This window comes from Peromyscus maniculatus, chromosome 2 (genome assembly GCF_049852395.1).
Source record: "Peromyscus maniculatus bairdii isolate BWxNUB_F1_BW_parent chromosome 2, HU_Pman_BW_mat_3.1, whole genome shotgun sequence".
Taxonomy (NCBI): Eukaryota; Metazoa; Chordata; class Mammalia; order Rodentia; family Cricetidae; genus Peromyscus; species Peromyscus maniculatus.
Window position 1 is genome coordinate 68568866 of NC_134853.1, and position 22108 is coordinate 68590973.

At 42.5% G+C, this 22108-nt stretch overlaps 1 protein-coding gene across 4 annotated transcripts in view; it reads left to right on the forward strand.

Moving 5' to 3' along the window:
- Melk (maternal embryonic leucine zipper kinase) overlaps positions 1-22108 on the forward strand; it is a 69731-nt gene that overhangs the window by 42726 nt on the left and 4897 nt on the right. For all 4 annotated transcript variants that reach the window (XM_076564111.1, XM_006986029.4, XM_076564112.1 and 1 more), the window contains 6 exons: positions 2462-2548; positions 8359-8478; positions 13792-13902; positions 15442-15673; positions 19239-19335; positions 20479-20647. In XM_076564111.1, the coding sequence (XP_076420226.1) occupies positions 2462-2548; positions 8359-8478; positions 13792-13902; positions 15442-15673; positions 19239-19335; positions 20479-20647 (816 nt within the window). The remainder of the gene's footprint in view (positions 1-2461; positions 2549-8358; positions 8479-13791; positions 13903-15441; positions 15674-19238; positions 19336-20478; positions 20648-22108) is intronic.

A 22108-nucleotide genomic window follows, 5' to 3' on the forward strand; every position in this document is an offset into this window, starting at 1 on the left:
GACAGACAGACAGACAGACAGAGACAAGGCCAGAGAAGTTCACATTCCTTCTACCATGTGGGGCCTACAATCATTCCAGGCCATTGAGCTTGGTGGCAGGAGCCTTTACTTACTATGCCGTCATGCCAGGCCTGGTTGTTTTTTGTTGTTTTTTCCCCTTATTTTTCTTTTAAAAATAGGCTCTCCCAAAGCTGGAGAGATAGCTTAGCAGTTAAGAGCACTTACTGCTTCTGTAGAGGCCTGGGTTCAGTTCCCAGCACCCATATAGTGACTCAAAACCATCTTTAACTCCAGTTCCAAAGGATCTGACTTCTTTGGGCTCCAGGACACAGGTGGTACACATGTATACACTCAGGCACACATATACATATAAAGTTAAAATAAATATTTAAAATATAAAATAAAAATAGGGTCTTCCTATATAGCCTATGCTGGCTTTGAATTTGCTACATAGTCCAGTCTGGCCCCTTTCTTTGTTTTTTTGCTTGCTTTTTGTGCTTTTTCGAGACAGGGTTTCTCTGTGTAGCCCTGGCTGTTCCATAGACCAGGCTGATCTCAAATGCAGAGATCCTCTGGCCTCTGCCTCCAGAGTGCTGGGACTAAAGGTGTGCACCACCATCACCTCGCTGATCTTCCTGTCTTAACCTCTAGTGTGTTAGAATTACATGTGGCACCATACCTGGCTGAGAAGTGTTTCCTGTTTAGGGGATAGCTAGAATCTGGAAAGAACTCCATAAATCTCTTATTTGAGCTATGATATTAATAAAAAGATGTCCAACTGGGTGTTGAAGTGTTTGGGCTTTTGAGGTTGAGATCATCCTAAATGAGGAATCTGTACTTTTTTTTTTTCTCTAAATAACCTTTGAGTTTGTGCTTGTCCAGCCAATAGTGCAAGTTTGTCTTGATTTCTTCAGTGTGTTCGACCTCCAAGAACAGAATACCATAAATTGGGTGGTTGTTTCCTTCACATTGTATCATCCTTCCATAGTGGAAGGAATGAAGGATGGATGCCTTTGAGGCTTATTTTTGTTCAGGAGGACAGATCCTACTCATATCTTATCACTTTGCAAAATCCCCACCTCCTATCACGTTGGCCATTAGGATTCAGCATCTAGTTTTTAAGGAACAGAAGCAATGGATCACAGAAAGGTCATCTTTTCTGTTTCTCTCCATCCATGATGGTGGGATAAGTTTCTCTTGAGCTCACTGTTACACTCATATGATGTTCTGCATGAGGGTGGGTCATGATACTGTTGTATCTGATACTGCTGTATCATTTAGAGGGGAAAATGGCCTGTAACAGGTATATTTAAATTTCTGAAAGGTTATCAAGTTAAAGAGGAAATAGGATTGTGTATATTAATAAAAATAGTTAACCATTTTTGGGGGCCTTGTTTAGATGCTATACTTGAATGTTCCCGTGTGTTACATATGTGGCATGGCAGGTACCATCTCTCTCTTACAGATGTAAAACAAGGTGTAGTGGCACACTCAAGGTCACAGGGTTATAAAGTGATGTCACAATTAAAACCAAGATGTGTCTAATCTCAAAGCCTGTGAGCTGTCAGGCTGCACTGACTCGGTGGCTGGAGATCCCATGGGGACAGACATAGGTGACAGGGTGAGGCTGAGCACCCCGGCTGTTCCAACTTCCCTACAGAGGGGCACTTGAAGCAGAAAGAAAGACATTATTTCTTGGAGCTGTTGCAAAGAGGTCTTCCTTTGGAAATCATGTTCCTTGTGATTCTCTTCACATTCTGTCTTCTGAGTGTTTTCCAGCTCAGACAAGGCCATTCCTGTCATTTTGTTCTTAGTGAGGTCCACGATGCAGGGGTCTGAGGACTTGTCATTGCTGTCCTTAAGCAAATTGGAATTGAAGCAGAGAGAGTTTCAATGTTTCAGCACGATGGTGTGCTGTACCTTCTGTGTGAAGGTGGTTGTGTTGCATCTGTCACACACTGTCACAAGGCCTCCTGGGATGGTGCAGACCTAAACATGACACAAGTCAGAGCCACCCATTGACCATTTGTGTCAATGCTGATTTCTAAACATGGCTGCTCTTTGAAGGAAATGCCTGACAGGCTTGGAGTAGACATGCAGGAGGAATGTGACCCTTTACAGCGTGGAAACACTGTAACAGTCAGTCAGGTGATGGGATAGGAAAGAACTCATCTTCTTGAAATGTTGTTGGCCTCTGATTGCTTGTGGACAAATGAGGACTAGTGGGCTGAGAATGTAGCTCAGCAGGAGAGCATCTGTCTAATGTGAGACTGTGGGTTCCAGTCTGAGCACTGCAAAAAGAAAAAAAAAATCATGCATATTGATGTATACCCAAAAGTTTGATAAATTCATGTTCTTTCCACATGTTGCTGTTGGACTTTTTTGAAGTGATTATGTTGATTTTTAAGTTTCAGAAGAATATATTTGTAAACGTAACAGTTTATGAAATTGTATTTTATAGTTGATTCACCTTGATGATGATTGCATAACAGAGCTTTCCGTACATCACCGTAACAACAGGCAAACAATGGAGGATTTAATTTCATCGGTAAGAACTTTTCATTGGTAGGATTTGGTACAGCATGAACTTAAGGGTGGTAGCTTTTGTTCATTGTCCTTTTATTTTGTTAGTACGTTGACAGTGATAGAATGTTTATAAAGACCTATGGGACCATCATGAATTTAAGTGAGGCACTGACTGTATATTCATGTATGATGCATTTATTTGCTTATATCTTCTGGGTCTCTTAGAACAGTATCTACATTTATTTATTTGCTTTGTGTGTGTGTGTGTGTGTGTGTGTGTGTGTGTGTGTGTGTGTGTGTGTGTGTGTGTTGAGCACATACTCACCATGTAAGTGTGTAGAGCTCAGAGGACAGCTTGAAGGAGTTGGTTTTCTCTTTATACCATTGGGTTCCAAGGACTGAACTCAGGTTGTCAGACTTGATGACAAGTACCTTTACCCACTGAGCTCTCTACCAATCCTGGATGTCCTCTTTAAACATGAACTCTACACTTTGGACATTGATTGGAGAAATATAATGAATAAACAGTTGAGAATCAGAGCAAATGAATCCATAGAGAATTAATAGTTCTGACTTTCAGTTTTAAAGTTCTCAAACAGAGTTCTAGTTCTGCTGTAAACAAGAAGACAACATACTTACACATCTTTTTTCAAGAGCTGGGTGTCTAGCCAGTGGTAGAGCACTTGCCAAGTGTGTTTGAAGCTCCGGGTTCTATTTCTAGCACTAGAACTAAACAAGAATAAAAGTTTTGTTTTCAGGCAGGGGCTTAGATGTAGTAGCCCAGGTAGCAAGACTCAGATAACATGCCCCACACTGTCTCAGTTTGTCTGTCTGTCTGTCTGTCTGTCTGACTGTCTGACTGTCTGACTGACACTCACAGTTTTTCTGTATGCTGTATGCCTCAGACTGGCCTTAGCCTGGAGTGCTGTATGTAATCCAGGTTAGCCTTCTCAGTTTTCCAACTTCTGCCTTCCCAGTGCTGGGATTGCAGGCATCTACTACTGCCCAGGTCATACCACAGTTTTCTTCCCTAAAAACAGTTCTGTAGCATCATGCTGTTCATCAGCATGTGAAATGGATGCTATGAAATCATTGGCAGGATTTCTGATATTGGATCATTTTTGCTCTTTTAGGTCCTTGATATCTAGGCTAAACATGTGATCTTTTTCTAGAGACAGGCATTCACAGCTCTTGAGTCCTGTCTGGTATGGCAAGTGAGTCCCATACCCCCTCTTGCTCCTGGTTCAACACTACGTCTTTAGTCACCTGTGCTTTGTATTTATTTTCCGTTTTCCATCGTCCAGGGTAGAAACCTTAAACACTTAGTTTTAAAACAGAGCTTTTCTGCTTTGCAGTGAGATGTAAAGGGCGCTGCATGAAGTGGCTCTGGAGTATGTTTGCAGAAAGTGACAGCTCCTTAGCCTTGAACAGGACAAATTTGAAATTTAATGCCAGGCCTGGTGGTTCACACCTATGATCCCAGTCCTCTGAGGGCTGAGGCAGGAAGATTGCTACTACAGTGTGAGACCATCTCAGAAACCAACCAGGCATGGTAGCTCACACCTGTAATTCCAGTACTTGGGAAGGTGAGACAAGCCTGTGCTGCATTCTGAGACGCTGTTTCAAAAATGAACAAAAGCCAGCTCCTGGTCACCATCTAAGATTAGTGCTGCACTTGGCTTCAGAAAAGCTTTTTATTACCTAGGAGGCAATTAATGCAGAAACCTATAACTGGCCAAAATGCTAAGTGTAAGTGATGGTGGAATGCTTGACCCCAAATGAGCCATCACCCTCTCCAAAGTTCTGGGAACATCTTGGAAGAATGGGCAGAAAGAATGTGTGAGCCAGAGGGTGGAGAGATGTGCAGCAGAAAGATGTCTTCCGGACACGACATGGCAGCAGCAGACAGGAACAAGATTGGGCCTGTCAGCATTCATCGTGGATGGACTGTTGGCAGCTAGGTTTCCGGGGGAAGGGGCCATTTTCTTTAGTGGTGTAGCCACTGATAAGTTGTCCACTCTCCAGTAAGAATCTCTCTCCATGCTTTTGCAAGCAGCTCTCATTAACCTCAGTGGGTCACACCAAAGGAGCATGAAAGAGGAGGAGACTTGGATGAGATTTTTTGGGAAGAGGGGTTCATTAGGAGAGGGAGGGCTGATGAAAGAGGGGGTTGGGAATGAAAACAGCTAAAATTTATTAGTACATATATGATATATATATATATATATATATATATTAGTACACACACACACACACACACACACACACACACACACACACACACACACATATATATTTTTTTTTCCTCTCAGAAAAGTTATAGTACAAAGTTACAGACACCTACATAAGAAGAGCCAGGATGGTAGCAATGAGGCATTCATCGTCCAGCTTCAACAGTCATTAAAATGTGCCAACTTTAGGGCTGGGAATGTAGCTTAATGCAGAGTGCTTGCCTCCCGTGTGTGAAGCACTGGGTTCAGTCTCCAGTCCCACAGGAAAGGGGGGGGGGAATAAGCCAGTTTTAACTATATCTCAGCACTATAATTTATTTTTGCCAGCTGGGATATTTCAGAGAATCGTGGATACGTCATCTTAGCTAGGAAAAAAAGTTGTTTGAATGAATTTGACAGTTGTTTAAAATCTGCCTCTTAGAACAATCAGTTTCAACATCACTGGAAAAAGTCTTTCAAATGGTATCCTGAAGATTCTCTGTGTAGTTTTCAAACTTAAAAGTGAAAATTGAACTAATTTCTTTCCTTCTGATGCAGAAAATAGAGATATTAAGGCATTTTAGAACTTACTTTCTTTAAAGGTTCTGTCGGTTATTCTGAAAGATGAGTGTGAGTGTGAGGCAGGGTCTCCTGTAGCTTGACTGAGGATGACCTTGAACTGCTCCTCCTGCCACCGCCTCCCAAGTACCACGCCAATCTCAGTGTTTCTTCTTTAGTACTGCTCTTCATGTGTGTGTGTGTGTGTGTGTGTGTGTGTGTGTGTGTGTGTGTGTGTGTGTGTGTGTTTGGGGGGGGGGCGAGTGAGCATAGGAGGTCAGTGGACAACTTGGTGGAATCCATTCTTTTTACTATGTGGATTCCAGGGATCGGACCACGGTCATCAGACTTGATTGACAACAGATGGCTTTATCTACTGAGCCACTCTATCAGCTTTTTCTTTCTTTTTGAGACACGGCTTCTCTGCGAAACAGTCCTGGCTGTACTGGGACTTACTCTGTAGACCAGGCTGGCCTCAAACTCAGAGATCTTCCTGCTTCTGCCTCGGATTAAAGGTGTGCGCCACCACCTGGCTGTTTTCTCATTCTTAAAAGCTTATTGTATTTATATTCAGTCCTAAAGATGAATAAATAAGAAACCTCACTTTAAATGAGGGATTTTTCAGCTGTAGTTTTATCTTGGAATTACCCATGAACTTTCTAAGTAATCCTAATGTCTAAGCCCCTCCTCCAGAGATTTATTTGGTCTGTGGTATTACCTAGGCATAAATGCCCCCCCCCTTTTTTTTTTAAAGAAAAGATTTGTTTATTTATTATGTATACAGTGTTCTGTCTGCATGTATCCCTGCAGGTCAGAAGAGGGCACCCCATCTCATTATAGATGGTTGTGAGCCACCATGTAGTTGCTGGGAACTGAACTCGGGACCTTTGGAAGAGTAGTCAGTGCTCTTAACCACTGAGCCATCTCTCCAGCTTGGCATAAAACCTTTTTGAAGCTTCCTGAATGGTTGCATTGTACTGCTAGGAGTTGAGATGTACTGTTTTAGGTTCTTGTAATCCAAAGTCCAGGGCAAACTTCGCCCTTCCTTAGGTGCTTGTTAGAAATTCCGAAGTTTAGGTCTACCACAGATCTACTCAATCAGAATCTGAAATTCCCCAAGTAATTCATTGTACTTGGAGCTTGAGAGAAGTATTAGTCTAGGTCAGCTCTTAATTAGAAGTGTTTTTTTCCCTTCAGAGGACATTTGCCAATGTCTGGAGAGTTTTTCTTTTTCTTTGTCTTTCTCTCTATTTTTTCTTTCTCCCCCCACCCCAATTTTTCAAGACAGGGTTTCTCTGTGTAGCCCTAGCTGCCCTGGAACTCACTCTGTAGACCAGGCTGGCCTCAAACTCAGATATCCGCTTGTCTCTGCCTCCTGAGTGCTGGGATTAAAGGTGTGTCCCACCACTGCCTGGCTCATAAAGAATTTTCTAAGCTCTAGCCCTTGTAACTCTAAACTGTCTAGAAACGAAAAGTTTGGTAGAAATGTTTGAAAATAAAGTCAAGGTGACATTTTCAAAAGTAGGACTGAGAGACAAAAAGAAGGGTTAAGAAAATGTACTGTGCATATTACTATTAATAGTAATAGAAGGCTGAGGAAGGTTAAATAGTGAAGGGGGAGAAACCAGTAAAGATAACTTCACATTAACCGGGATTAACACAGAGGATGAAAACATACGTACCAGTTAATGCCTCTTCTAGCGGAATTTCAGAAAACTGGGGAAGGACCATGAAAGTTTTCAGAGACAAAAACTAACAGCCTGGGAGTTGGGGAGCTCTTTTAAATATAGCTGTACCAGAATTAAGAGGAATAGTGTCTTCCAAACTATGAAAATTATTGCTGGTCTGTAACTCTCTACTTGACCAAACCAGAGTCAAGCACAAGGCTAGAATGCTGTCATATATCAGACATGTGGGGCTTTAAAACATTTACCTCCTGTCAAGCCTCAGAAAGTTACTGGAGGATGATTTCTACCACCAGAGTGTCAATCAAGAAAGAAGAATGCTTGGATCTAGGAAAGTGAGGGTACATTGTAGCATGGAGGAGAAGAAGTTGCTAGACAGGCAGGTGGCACACGGAATGCCAATATCTGGGAGTGTCTCTAGGAGAAGGGAGGATAGGTTAGCTGATGTACCGTGAATGTTGAGAGGTAAGAATATTAGAATTTGTGGGAGAAGCAGAAGAATGATGAACTTAAATAAACTGATTTTAAGAATGATATAGTTCTAAAACAACAAAAAGGAAATACGAGAATGTGGAATCTTTCTTACTCTTCTGTTTTTGTGTCTTTCTTTCTTTAGCTCTGTGTGGTTTGGCTCCTGGGCTTATAACCGATCAGTATGGCTATTATTAAGATGTTAAAATATGTATATAAAGCTTAGTAAATAACCACTGTTCTGACTGCTTAGCTGTTACCTGTCCCAGATACCCTGGGTACCACTTCCCCTACATCTTGTCTACTTTTATTTTGTGGTGCTGGGGTTTGAGGGTTGCACATGCTAGACTAATTGAACTACTTCCTCAGCTCTTCATCTCACAGTTAGTTAACAGTTGATGTGGCAGGGTCCCCAGTGTCTTCTTGGCCACCTCTTGGTCTCTGTTCTGACTAGTTGTATCATGATAATAATTAAATATTCAGAATAATACCCCTATTTAGTTGTGAATATTACTTATAAACGCATTATGATGTAAATTTGGAATGATTTGTTTAAAAATTACCAGAGGAGGAAATGGAAGATGTGTGTAGGAAAGATGTTATTATAGATCAAAATTCTTTTTTTCCATAACTAAGAATTCTATGGAGAGTACCTGAAGATAAAACATTTAGAACTACAAAGGAAATTAACTTAGAAATAAGAAATTGATAACAAAATAGCTTCAAGGTGTTTAGAAGTTCTTTTTGCACAGGGCAGTTTTAGGTATGGGGGTTTGTTAAATACCTTGTCTCTGCAAAGCTATTGACTTAGAATTCTGAATGCCTATTGGATTGAAAGAGCAATTTAACTAGAATAGCATTTCCTCATACACTGCAATGTCTTAACTGCTGATCTCCTTTTCCTTCAGTGGCAGTATGATCACCTCACAGCCACCTACCTTCTGCTTCTGGCCAAGAAGTCTCGAGGAAAGCCAGCTCGCTTACAGCTTCCCTCTTTCTCCTGTGGAACCTCCAGCCCCACTCCAAAGGTAAGTTCTAGAACCTCTTGTGAATACCCACTCCTCTTGCTGGCTGCCTTGTTCATGAGCAACTGGCATGGCTATCAGCCGTATGCAAGAAAACTTCTGTTTCTTCTGCAGCCTCAGGATTGAACCCAGGGCCTTGTACATTTGAGGCAAGCACTCTGCCACTGAGCTTTTTCCAATTGATTTAAACATTCTTGAAGAGAAAAATGGGAGTTCTGAACTTGACTCAAAGTTTGAAGTTAATATAGCATTTTATTTTTATTTATTTATTTTTTAAATGACTTTTTTTTTTTTTTTTTTTTTTTTTTTTTTTTTTTTAAGATTTATTGCTGGAGAGATGGCTCAGAGGTTAAGAGCACTGACTGCTCTTCCAGAGGTCCTGAGTTCAATTCCCAGCAACCACATGGTGGCTCACAACCATCTGTAATGAGATCTGGCGCCCTCTTCTGACCTGCAGCCATACATGCTGTATACATAATAAATAAATAAATCTTTAAAAAGCCGGGCGTTGGTGGCGCACGCCTTTAATCCCAGCACTCGGGAGGCAGAGCCAGGCGGATCTCTGTGAGTTCGAGGCCAGCCTGGGCTACCAAGTGAGCTCCAGGAAAGGCGCAAAGCTACACAGAGAAACCCTGTCTCGAAAAAAACAAAAAAACAAAAAAAAAAAAAAAAAGATTTATTTATTATGTATACAGTGTTCTGCCTGCACATATCCCTGCAGGCCAGAAGAGGGCACCAGATCTCATTATAGATGGTTGTAAGCCACCATGTGGTTGCTGGGAATTGAACTCAGGACCTTTGAAAGAACAAGCAGTGCTCTTAACCTCTGAGCCATCTCTCCAGCCCTAGTATAGCATTTTGAAAACACTTCCTCTAGCCTGGCAGTGGCGCATGCCTTTAATCCCAGCATTTGGGAGGCAGAGGCAGGTGGATCTCTGAGAGTTCAAGGCCAGCCTGGACTACAGAGTGAGTTCCAGGACAGCCAGAGCTACACAGAAAAAATCCTGTCTTGAAGAACAACAACAAAAAATTTGCAAACAAAAAGCACTTCCTCTGCCCTTCTTTTTTCTCCATAAAAGCACATCCTGATTATTATAGAAATAGACAGATTAAAAGGAAATACAGGATTTACTTATAAACCTACTAGCTTTAGATGATATAGTTAATCTTGTAAAAGAAGATTTACTATTTTTTATGTGTATGAGTGGTGTGTGTGCACATATGTGCACACGCACATAGTGCTGGAGGAAGCCAGAGAGGGTGTCAGATCCACTAGAACTGGAGATGCAGACAGTTATGAGCCACCATGTGGGTGCTGGGAATTGAACCCAGGTCCTCTACAACAGCAGCTAGTGTGTTATCCACTGAGCCACCTCTCAAGCTCTAGATTTAGTTCATGTGTAATGTGTCTTTCCTGTCTCTGCTTGCCCTTGTACATACAGGGTCTATAAAGGGGGTCAGGCCTGTGAATATATGATACATCTCATATGATGTATTTTAATATAAATACTTTCATGTTTATGTTACTGTTTTGATTTAGGTTTCTGCAGTTACTATAGCTTGTGCCATGTAAATTCATTCCATGAGAGTTGTGATTCTTTTTCTGTTTCTCCTGTTGTGAACATTTATAGAGATGCAAACAACATCTCATTCCTCCTAGATGCTCACATTTATTTTCATTTGATTCTGTGTTCCATAGTTGAAGCTTATTTTATATTTGTGTGTGTGTGTGTGTGTGTGTGTGTGTGTGTGTGTGTGTGTGTGTGTGTATGTGTGTGAGAGTGTATGCCAACTGACTCTCTGGGGATTGAATTTAGGTCTTCAGGCTTGATGGTAAGCACCTTTACCCACTAAGCTTTACCCACTATCTCTGCATTTGTTCCCACTCCTGCCCCCATTGCTTAAAATTTAACTGTCTCTTCTTGGTAGACTGAAGCAGAAGAATTACTGTCCGTAGCCAGCAAGGGTTACATATTTTAATTCAGCCCATCTTGTGGCTGTAAAGTGAGACCCTGTAAAACAAGCAAACACAAGTGTCTGAATACTTTGTTAGATGGGTGTAGGATTTTGTAATATAATCTTCCCTCACCTTAATTCAGATTGCAGTTTAATGACTCCAATATTAGGAAGACATCCCTTAGGGTTGCAGCTGTTGCTCAGTGGTAGAGTGCTCATTTAGTATGCGTGCCTGAGGTCCTAGGTTTGATCATCGAATGAAAAAAATCAGAAAGAAAATGTTGCTTTGTTATCCTCAGAGAGCCATAGTTGATCCTCTTTATAGATTTAATATAACCCAATGGACCTGAATTAGGCTATTCTTTTTTCTTTTAGATCTCAAACTGTTTTTAAATAAGTTAAGACCACTGCTTTCTTGATCTCTAGCTGAATCATCCGTCTCCAGCTTCCTTTAACTCCTGTCTGTCATGAGCTGTAGGTCTAAATGGATGTTAGGGTCTTGCTAGACCTTATGAATATCTCCCATCTTTTCTCCCTTCTTGATCTTTTGACCAGACTCAGTACTAGAGTATCGGTGCAGTTGACCACCATGTGAAGCCTGTGAAGTGAGGTATTCTCATTCCCAGGCTGGTATTCTGTCTAGGTTTGGAGGGTTTTGTTAGGCTAGTTAACATGTCTTTTGTCTGTATGCTTAGTGAATCAACCTGTTACTTTTCTTGTTAATTTCGTCAAACCCTTTTAACCACCGGGTTCATTTGAGTCCAAGAAGGCATTACAATATGGGCTTTGTTTTTGATCAGGGTAATTGCAGAAAGGTATTATTTACCTCTAAAGTTAGAGTAGTTACTTTAGCTAAATAATTCAATTTACTCACCTCAGTTAAGATACCTGGGACATTCTCCTGAGCCATTGGCTTTTCTTGTATCTGAGTTGGTATGGTCTCAGTGGATGGCTTCCTTGATCTATAAAGTATCCAGGTGGGAAGATCTGAGAAGATATTTATTCTACTGCATAGTGAATATTTACCTAATCATTTCATTATTTGAATTATTTGGATAGTCATACTAGTGAACCAATTTTTATAGCAGGTGACTTTTTTTTTTTTTTTTGGTTTTTTGAGACAGGGTTTCTCTGTATAGCTTTGCGCCTTTCCTGGATCTCGCTCTATAGACCAAGCTGGCCTCAGACTCACAGAGATCCGCCTGCCTCTGCCTCCCTAGTGCTGGGATTAAAGGCGTGCGCCACCACCGCCCAGCGATGACATTTTTTAATGACCAGAAAATAAGTAGAATCAAATTTTGGATTCTTTTCTGGTGTTTATGCAAATCAGTGAACCTTGAATAGGCCATATAGTTTCTTTGAGCCCATTTTCCCCTGATAGGACGGCCTCTTTTTCTGGGGTTTTGTTTTTAAGAAAATAAGTAATTCTGACTTAGCAATCAATTGATGGTGCTCCCAGTGAGAAAATAATGAAGTCTGACTGAGGACTCACCAGAGCCCACACAGTCACCAACAGTGTTCAGGAGCCATGGGTCTGGGGAACAGATCTATTGAGTGTGGTACTTGCTCTTGGAGTAGTCCTGCTGAGACAAAGTATACATGCACAGAGCCACAGGGACTCGACACCTCAGCCAGTGGGTTCTAGGTTAAGGTGCTGCTGTGGGGACTCCAGAAAACAGGAGTGGCCACCATTGGGAGATCCAGACTGTACCAGCAGTTGCGTTTGAGTTTAGAAACATGGAAAAGATAGTGATTGGGGCAAAATAGATGTAATTAGCAGAGCTCAGGTACCAAATTGTGCTCCGTTTATCCTGATAACAGTGGGCAGACTTCTTTGATAGGGAAGAGCTAAACTCTGGAGAACTTTGAAATGCTGGGTCACAGTGGTTGACTGTGTAGTAGGTCATGGGGAACCATTGCCTTCAGAACAAGAGAGAAGCAAAACAGTGATTTTGAAAAATGTATCCAGTGGTAGGCTGGAGATGTCTCAGTGGGTAAAGGCATTTGGCAAACTTGACACCTGAGTTTGATAGCCAGGTCCCACACAGCAGGAGAGAACTGGTTCCCATAAGCTGTCCTCTGACCTGCATGTTTGAGCATACACACACACACACACACACACACACACACACACACACACACACACACAGAAATACATAAATGTAAAATTAGAAAAAAATGTATATAGAATTGTTCAGTCAAAGATGCTGTGTGTATGGTTATTGCCTACTGTAGGTAGCGTCATCACAGCCATCTATATACAACACGGAACTTTACCCCACTAGGCCTAACTTAACATCAGTATTTTGCTCAGGCTGGCACTCTATGCAGTTAGTTCTCATTGATAGTAATTGGCAACCCTGGAGAACTCTCACAGTAGGCAGAGAGGGCAAGGTTGCCTGTTTGAGTAACGTAGATATGAGAAGATTTGAACTTGAACTGCACTAGCTGTAAGTTTGGGCATAGGGATGTAGGTATTAGAAATTCAAGTAAACGTGCCTGGTCAGGTTAACAAGATGGTGAGTAGTGCTCCATAGTCTCAACCTTTAGGCTATGTCTAGCATACACTTAGTTTGTATAGGGCAAGGATGAAGGAAAATAAGGAATCTGGTGGTAATGTTGGCATAGGCCCCAAGTGTCCTGTTTGTGAACGATCTTTTGTAAAGCTAATTTACTCCTGGCAGAAAAAATGAGCTATACTGTGTGCTTTTAAAATTTACTTATTTGTGGGGCTGGAGAGATGGTTCAGTGGTTAAAAGCACTGGCTGCTCTTCCAGAGGAACCAGGTTTGAGTCCCAGCACCTCATGGTGCCTCACAACTGTCTGTAACTGAGGTTTAAGGGGATCTGACACCCTCTTGGCCTCTGTAGGTATGATGCATGTATGTGGTGAATGAACATACATGCAGACAAAAGATGCATACACATAAAATAAAAATAAAAAATAAGATTTTGATTGAGATTGTATAATATATATGTAGGGGTGGGTATACATGTCCTGGCATGAGTTTAGAGGTCAGAGGACAGCTGTGTGGAGAGTTCTAGGGCTCAAACTCAGATGGCCAGGACTGCAGGGCAGGTGCTTTACCTGCTGAGCCACCGTGCTACCTCCTGTTACACGGTCTGTCAGGAGTTACGTCCTTCCCAGCTTGTGCTTGGTTGGGGCTTTATTTGTAAACTTGCAAGTGAGTTGTCTCCTGTCACGTGGAGTACTGATAAGGTAAGTAAATGATATTCCATCTAACATCTAGCTGGTCTCTTGTTCCTGCTCCAGGGTGTCTCCCCAGGCCTGCTGTGTGCTGTTGTAAAATCTGAATCGTGGTGTTGTTTTGCTAACTTCTTTTACCTTTTAAATTAATAGTCAAAGAATCTGAGCCTGGAAGATATGACCACAAGTGACGATAGCTGCGTGGATGGATTAATAGACTATGAACTGTGTGAGGATAATTTATCAGCTCCCCAGACACCACAGGTAGGTAGTTTTATTACTACTTAACACAGAATGCATGTCTTAATTATAAACACATCTAGTCTAAGAGGAAATCAAGTCTGTGCTTGTAAATTTGTTGAATCTCTATGCCACTGAAGACATTAATGAGATTATCGGAATATTAATGAAAGAGAAGTTAAGAAAACCAAGTTCTATTTTGGAGCTCTTCATTGCTCCTCCCCTCATTAAATGAAGTATAATTTGCATGTAGTTAAATAGTTGAAATTCACCCTTTTTAGTGTCTAGCTCTATATGTTTGACAACATAGAGGCACCAGAAATGACACAGTAATTCCATCGCCCCTCTCCAGGTCCCTCAGGCCCCTTTGAACTCTCTCCTCTTAACTCAGGGCAGCAACAGATATGTGTTTCTCCTCTTCTGAGGATTTTTGTTTTAATACTACTTTAAGTTTTTTGGACTTCTTAGGTGTGTAGTTCAAAATTTCCCACCAAATATGGGACTTTAGGATCGTTTTTTCCAAATACTATTTTTTCCTCCATTATTAATCTGTTTTTATTCCTTTTTCTTTCTGTTCCTCAGAGTAATTTGATCCACTCGTTTCCAGTTTGCTGCTTCCCTTTCTAATGCCTCCTGAAATGCTGCGAATTATTCTAATGCTGAGTCATCTCTCCCCTCCTGTCTGTCTGTGCCTGTCCTGTCACCCACCCCCCACCTCCGTCTTTCTCTCTGTGTCTGTCTGTCTGTCTCTTTCTTGACTGGACCTCACTATCTAGTGCTGGCTCCCCTAGAGCTCACAGTGCAGCTAGCTCCCAGACAGTGGCAGTTCCTTCATGCCTCTGCCTCCTGCGTTTTGAATTATAAGGACACACCACTATGTCCAACTAATTTTTAAAATTACTGTACTTTTCAATCCTAGAATTTCTGGATAGTTCTTGTAAATAATTTTGTCTCCATTGATTGTCTATTAATTGTGCTGTTGCCCCTATACTTTAGTTCTTTAAGGCCTAGCTTCTTAACTATGAGTCCCAACCTCATTAGGTTGTGTTGATGTGAATGTTGAAGTTGAGAAAAATTGGCAACAGCAAAATGTTTATGAGTATAAAAGGATCAAAGATTAATTTAACATCAGCATGTGATGAGCCTGAGGTGTTCCTGGTTATGTTCGCCTGTATTGCATCACGTGATTTCACTGTAGCCTCCATCCTGAGCACTCAGAATGTGCACTGTGCACCAAGATACCACACATGCTCCACAGTGGGCCCTGAGGGTTGCTTGAGATGCCTTGGCTCAGATTTGAGATTTGCCAGGAGTTAAACTCCATCCTAGGTCATCATTTCCTTAAACTTCTCTTGCTATTTGAGAATTTTGAAATGTTGATCTGCCTGTGCTAGGGGAACTGAAGGACACTGCCAAGGGTCCTGCTATCACCAGCAGTGGCCTCTGGGTAGCATTTGATTTTCACCAGAACAGTACAAGGTGACTTGCTGAGTGTTAAGGTGGGGTGTAAAGAAATGACTTATCTTCTTCAGTGTGCTTTATTCAGTACCTTTCTTCCTCCAGGTTACCAAGCACTGGGCAGAATCAAATCATGTGGCGTCTAAATCACCAGCTCCAGTAGTATGCAGAGCATTGGCAAATAAATTAAAGGACAAAGAGAATGTGGGCACTCCCAAGTCTGCTGTGAAGAATGAAGAGAACTTTGTGTTCCCAGAGCCAAAGACTCCAGTTAGTAAGAACCAGTATAAGAGAGAAATACTCACCTCGCCAAACCGTTACACGACGCCTGCAAAAGGTATTTGCTAAGGGAACTAAGCGGAGACGTAAAGGTCAAATGCCATTTTTACTGTTGTGAACGAACACATGGACTTCTGGAAGTAACTAGCCTTGTTCTCTGGCTGCTAGGGCGGGTTGGCTGCCTTTATATATGTACGGGCTTTGGTGGAAGTGGAGACAGTGCTTACCTTGTAATTCTCAGATGGTGGTGTTACTTTATTTTCCACACTTAAAGATTTTAAAAAATATTTAATTTACCTTTATGTCTCTGTGTGTATATGCTGTGTGTGCGTGTGCGTGTGCGTGTGCGTGTGCGTGTGCGTGTGCGTGTGCGTGTGTGTGTGTGTGTGTGTGTGTGTGTGTGTATAGGGGGTATCCAAGGAGGCTTAAAGAGGATGGTGGGCCCCCTGGAGCTGGGATTACAGGTATTTGCCAGTCACCTGATGTAGGTGCTGGAAATCAAACTCTGGTCCTCTCTGGAAGCACAGCAAGCACACTGAGCTGCTCAGCCATCTCCAGCCCCTCTCTCCCATCTGTGGGATTGAAGCATCGCACCATAGGAGAGCAACTTAGAGCTTGTCATGTCTCCACAGTGTAGGAACCTGAGACTCAGGAGCGAATGCTATGCCAAGGTCCTATGTCCAGCCTTAGCCTCTTCATCCCCACTGAGGATGACTGAGGCTGGAGTCTGCTGAGCTCTTCTTACCATCTGGTTCTCTGTTGTGGTAACCTGGTCCTGCCCTGCCCTGCAGCAGTACTGCTGGAGTCCAGAAGGCAGTGGGTCTGTGACTCCTCCCCTTCCCCCTGGTTTCCTCTTCACTGTAATCTCCAGCAGTTATTTAAGCTGTCCCCCCAGGACACGTGGTGTTTGGCTGCTGTCTCATCTGGACACATTCTGCTGTGTCAGTGTAAGGCCACTTTGCTAGGATCAGGCCTCCCGGAGACAAGCGGTCGATATATGCAGCAGAGCTCTGTCGTATTTACTGCAGACTTTTCATGCTTTGTAGCAGGGTCATATTTGCTGAGTGAGGAAATAAACCAGGGCTGGATCTATCGGTTGTGTCGTTTTTAACCACAGCAGCTAATTGATCGTCTTTTCCCCAGCAGTTGTGTCCTTCTCTTGTGCTGTATTGAGATCCTAATGAACCCCAACTCTAAGGGTTGCCATGTGAACTCCTGCCAAGCCCCTTCTCCCATTGTGCTTCTAGTTTGCTAGTAGGGTCGACCACCACTTCAAGAGGTCATCATATTATACACGAAGGCGTAGTGGAAGATTTTGCTGAAATATTTGCTAGAGTTCCATTATTGTGTTAATGGAATTTTTCATTTCATCAACTCATAGTCTCCTCCAAATGTGAGGCCAGTTTGATATAATGAGGTGTGTTTGTGTGTGGTTTTCTGCACTTGTCTCAGTAAACTGCAGGTTTATTAAGAACATAGTAGGATTTCAAAAGTGGTGCCATTTCATCTTTCCCCAACAAAGGTTTCTCTCTTTTGTTATTCCTTTTACTATAATCGCACTGTCTTTTAATTTGTTTATCTTTGCTTTTTTGAGACTGTGTCTCATGTAGCCCAGGCAACCTTAGACTCACTGTGAATATATAGGTGAAAATGATCTTGAAATCCACCCCCCACCCCCGCCCCGAGGTTTCTCTGTGTAGCCCTGGCAGTCCTGGAACTCCCTCTGTAGACCAGGCTGGCCTTGAACTCAAGTCTTCATGCTCCAGCCATTTCCCTAACCTCATTGAGGAACTTCAAAGAAACAAATGGGGTTGGGGATTTAGCTCAGTGGTAGAGCACTTGCCTAGCAAGTGCAAGGCCCTGGGTTCAGTCCTCAGCCCTGAAATGAAATAAAATAAATAAATAAATAAATAAATAAATAAATAAATAAATAAATAAATAAATAAATAAATAAATAAGGAAGGAAGGAAGGAAGGAAGGAAGGAAGGAAGGAAGGAAGGAAGGAAGGAAGGAAGAAACAGAAACAGCACAAGAACCCTTTGACAGCATAGTCTTTATTACTATACTTTTTTTGTTGATGCTGTTAATGGGACTCTAAAGGGTTTGAAATGTGGATGGTTTGAAATGTAGTTTACACATCTTGTCCCTGCGAGACTGTGTTAGTGAAAAACTTAATATTGGCTATTTTCTTTAAAGAGAAGCACTTCCAGAGAGCAGGTGCTGAAGATGTAATTGGTAGCCTCCACTAGTGTGTCTTTTTTGACATTGACGGCAATTCCTGTGTGTGACACCTGTGTAGTCCAGGCAGTGGTGGTTGTCAAAGGGCAGCTGTATATGTACACATTCTCTTAGGACACAGAGACAAACTTTTTAAAAACAGCTACTTTTAATTACTATTTTGTTGTCCTTGTGAACCTCGAGAGAATAGAATTTATTAGTTAAAAACAAAGCAAAGTCCCCAAAGTGCATTGTCAATAGTACCACTAAAGTACATCAATCTGTGCGTGTGTGTTTTCCTGGGATTGAACACAGGGCTTTGGGCATGCTAGGCAAGTGCTCTGCCACTGCGATACACCCCCAGCAGATCATTAAACAAAGGCTACTCAGTTAGTGGTAACCAGATCTGTTGATACCCATCTGTGGTAGACCCTACCCTATGTAGGGTAAAGCACAAAGTTCTGGAATAAAGAAACAGTCAATTAAGAAAACTCACTCGGAACTTTTCTCAAACTTTAGAAGGAGATCAGTTTCTTTACCTAACAGGAATTAAATGGGGTTCTGAATTAACACTTTTCAAGTATGCTTCAGTTTGTAGTGAGGTTTATATTTTGTTTTGTTTTAAATCATTACATGTAAAGCAAAATGATTTTTTTTTAAAGGGGGTTTTGTTTGGAGACAGGTGTTATATACCTTAGACTGGCCTTGAACTTGCTATATAGCAGAGGTTGGCCTTGAACTCTGGATCAGCCTGCCTCTGCCCCCTGAGCACTGGGGTTACAGGTGTGCTTCATGGCACCAGGTGATTTTGTTTTTAATATAGATCATCTGGAAACACTTTCATATATATATATTATTTAAAAAAATATTTTCTTTCCTTTTACATACCAACCCCTGATCCCTCTCCCTCCTCCTCTCCCGCTACTCCCAGCTACCCCCATCCCCTCCTCATAGAGAGTAAGGCTTCCTTTGGGTAGTCAACACAGGCTGTTATACCATGTTGGGGCCAGACCTAGCCCCTTCCTCCTGCATCAAGATTGAGTAAGGCATTGTACCAGGAAACATTTTTTTTTAATTATTAGAGCCAGAGCGGGGCGGTGGTGGTGCATGCCTTTAATCCAGTACTCGGGAGGCAGAGGCAGGCGGATCCCTGTGAGTTTGAGGCCAGCCTAGTCTACATAGTGAGTTCCAGGACAGGCTCCAAAGCTACACAGCAACACCCTGTCTTGAAAAACAAAAATAAACCAAACCAAACCAAAAAAAAAAAAAAAAAACCAATTATTAGAGCCAGCAATTTTACTGGCCAAGTGGTACCAATATTTTGGAGTCAATGAAGGAAGTGACATATGTATTATTGATTGGTATTGTCAGATACACATGGTGTGTATTTGCTGTTTTTCTAATAGCTAGAAACCAGTGCCTGAGAGAAGCCCCAGTCAGAACGCCAGGGAAATCCACAGGAGCAGACACATTAACGACAGGTGTCATCAGCCCTGAGAGGCGGTAAGTATTGCTTTTCAGACTCCATCCATTCTTAGTGTAGGTCATGGGGTTACTCTTTACCCATGAGAAGCCTGGTGGAGGGAGTGGAGACGAAGCTGCTGGCACTGGGGTGACTTGTGCGTGAGGACGGTTTGTGGCCAAGTGTGGGACTGGAGCTGGTGCTCTGCCTTTTCGGGCCGAAGTCATGAACCTGATCAGCAGTGGGGCCTTAACTAAAGCACAGCAAGCTGGAAGACAGGGTCCCTGCCTGTGGCCGTGCACTTCCTTCTGCCGCTCTGCCAGCAGAGTCTCCGTGTACACTAACAGTCCGCATTGCCCAAATGGTAAAAACACTAATCTAGGTTACAAAGAAAACCAACTCATTTCTCTAAGATGAAAAATCCCAAGGCATAAGTGAACCTTCACTGCATTTCAATTTTTTTAGAAGCATGATTTATTTGGGGGAAATAAAATATAAACTATTGAATGCTGCTGCAGTTGTTATCTTTTTAAAATGTCCTTAGTATTATGGTTGGTAAGAAGATAGTCTTGTTTACTGGGGGTGTACACAGAAGTGTTTCAGAGTCCCGTATTCTGAGCAAGCATGCATGTATACTTAATCTGTGTATTGTCTGTTTACATAGAGAAGCCACTGACCAAATCTTAGTAGTTGTTGACCCTCGGAGGGCATGTGGATATCCGTTGTACTGATCTGTTCATGTTCCTATGTTTGATTTAAATAAAAAAGTGAAAGATCTGAGCCTTGGCATAGGCCTGGAATCCCAGCTACTTGGGAGAACTGAGATAGAAGGTTTGCAAGTTCAAGGCCAGCCCAGGGAACTTAGTGAAGATCCTGTCACAAAAATAAAAGGTAAAAAGAAGGGTAGGGGTGTAGCTCATTGGTAGAATGCCTTCCTAGTATAAATGAGGAGCTCGGTTTAATCCCTGTTATCTCCTAAATAAATAAAATGAAAGGACAAGTAGTTTGGTGAGGCAGTGAACATCTTTCTAATAGGAGATGGCTTTAGTGCCCCTCCCCAAAGGAGGATTGAGGTGATCTGGCTCTGGCACACCTACCTGCAGCCCTTGGTGCCTGTAGAGGGGCAGGCACAGCAGCCGTGAGGGCCGCAGGACAGTACCGCTAGTACTCTGTTGGTCTTGAAGGTGCCGCTCAATGGAGGTGGATCTCAACCAGGCACATATGGAGGACACCCCTAAGAGGAGAGGAGCCAATGTGTTTGGAAGCCTCGAGAGAGGATTGGACAAGGTTCTCACAGCACTTACAAGGAGCAGGAAGAAGAGCTCTGCCAAAGACGGGCCAAGAAGGCGAAAGGTAAGTGGACCAGAATCTACTAAAGATTTCAGAAGCTACTCTTAACTGGATGTCTCTAACCCCAGCCTCTTTGTAGGGTCTCTAACCAGGACAATCTTCTTCCCCCAGCCTCCCAAATACTGGGATTACAGGCATGTGCTACCGCCCCCTCACCTGGTTGCACTGATTCATAGTCTCACCTTCCCCCTCCATCCCTCCCTCTCTGTGTGTGTGCACATGCACACATGTGGAAGTCAGAGGACAACTTGCAGGAGTCTGGTCTCTCCTTCCATGGTGTGGGTCCTGAGGATTGAACTCAGGCCATCCAGCTTGGGAATAAGTACTTTCACTCACTGAACCATCATGGCAGCCCTAATTTGAACGCTGAGTTGTAGTATGTGTAAGGAAAATAGTGAGTGACAGGTTGGGCAGACAGGCTGGAAGGGCATTAAGGGCCTGGCTAAGAGGTTTGCATCTTATTTAATAATGCTGTTAACCTTTTCAAGAGTTAATCTATTGGTGTAGACAATATACTTGATAGGGAAGGAAAAATAGGCTATTAGCAGTTTTATTGCTATAAAGAGACACTATGACCAAGGCAACTCATATAAAAGGAAGCATTTCAGGCTGGAGAGATGGCTCAGAGGTTAAGAGCACTGACTGCTCTTCCAGAGGTCCTGAGTTCAATTCCCAGCAACCACATGATGGCTCACAACCATCTGTAATGAGATCTGGTGCCCTCTTCTGGCCTGCAGACTTACAGGCAGGCAGAACACTATACATTAATAAATAAATAAATCTTAAAAAAAAAAAAAAAAAAAAAAAAGGAAGCATTTCAGTGGAGGCTGGCTTACAAGGGTTAGTCTATTGTCATCATGGTGGGAAACATGGCAGCAGGCATAGCAGGCAGATGCTGGAGAAGTAGTTTGTGAGCTACATCCTGATCTGCAGGCCACAGGAAAAAAGAGAACTACTGGGCCTGGCATGGACTTGAAACCTCAAGCCTATCCTTAGTGACACACGTTCTCCAACAAGGCCACACCTCCTAATTCTTACGTTCTTTTCAAATAGTTCCACTCCCTGGTGACTAAACATTCAAATATAAGAGCCTATGGCGGCCCATTCTTTTTCACACCACCACATTCTACTCCCCAGCCCCAAGACTTGTAGCCATATCACAATGAAAAAATGTATTCAGTTCAACTTCAAAAGTCTTCATAATCTTTCACAGTCTCAACACTGTTTAAAAGTCCAAAGTTCAGCTGGGCGGTGGTGGCGCACGCCTTTAATCCCAGCACTTGGGAGGCAGAGCCAGGTGGATCTCTGTGAATTCAAAGCCCTGGTCTACAGAGCGAGATCCAGGACAGGCACCAAAACCACACGTAGAAACCCAGGGGGTGGGGGGGGGGCGACTCCAAAGTTCAAAGTCTTTTCTGAGACTCATGCAGTCTCTTAACTGTTAATGTTAACCCCATGTAAAAT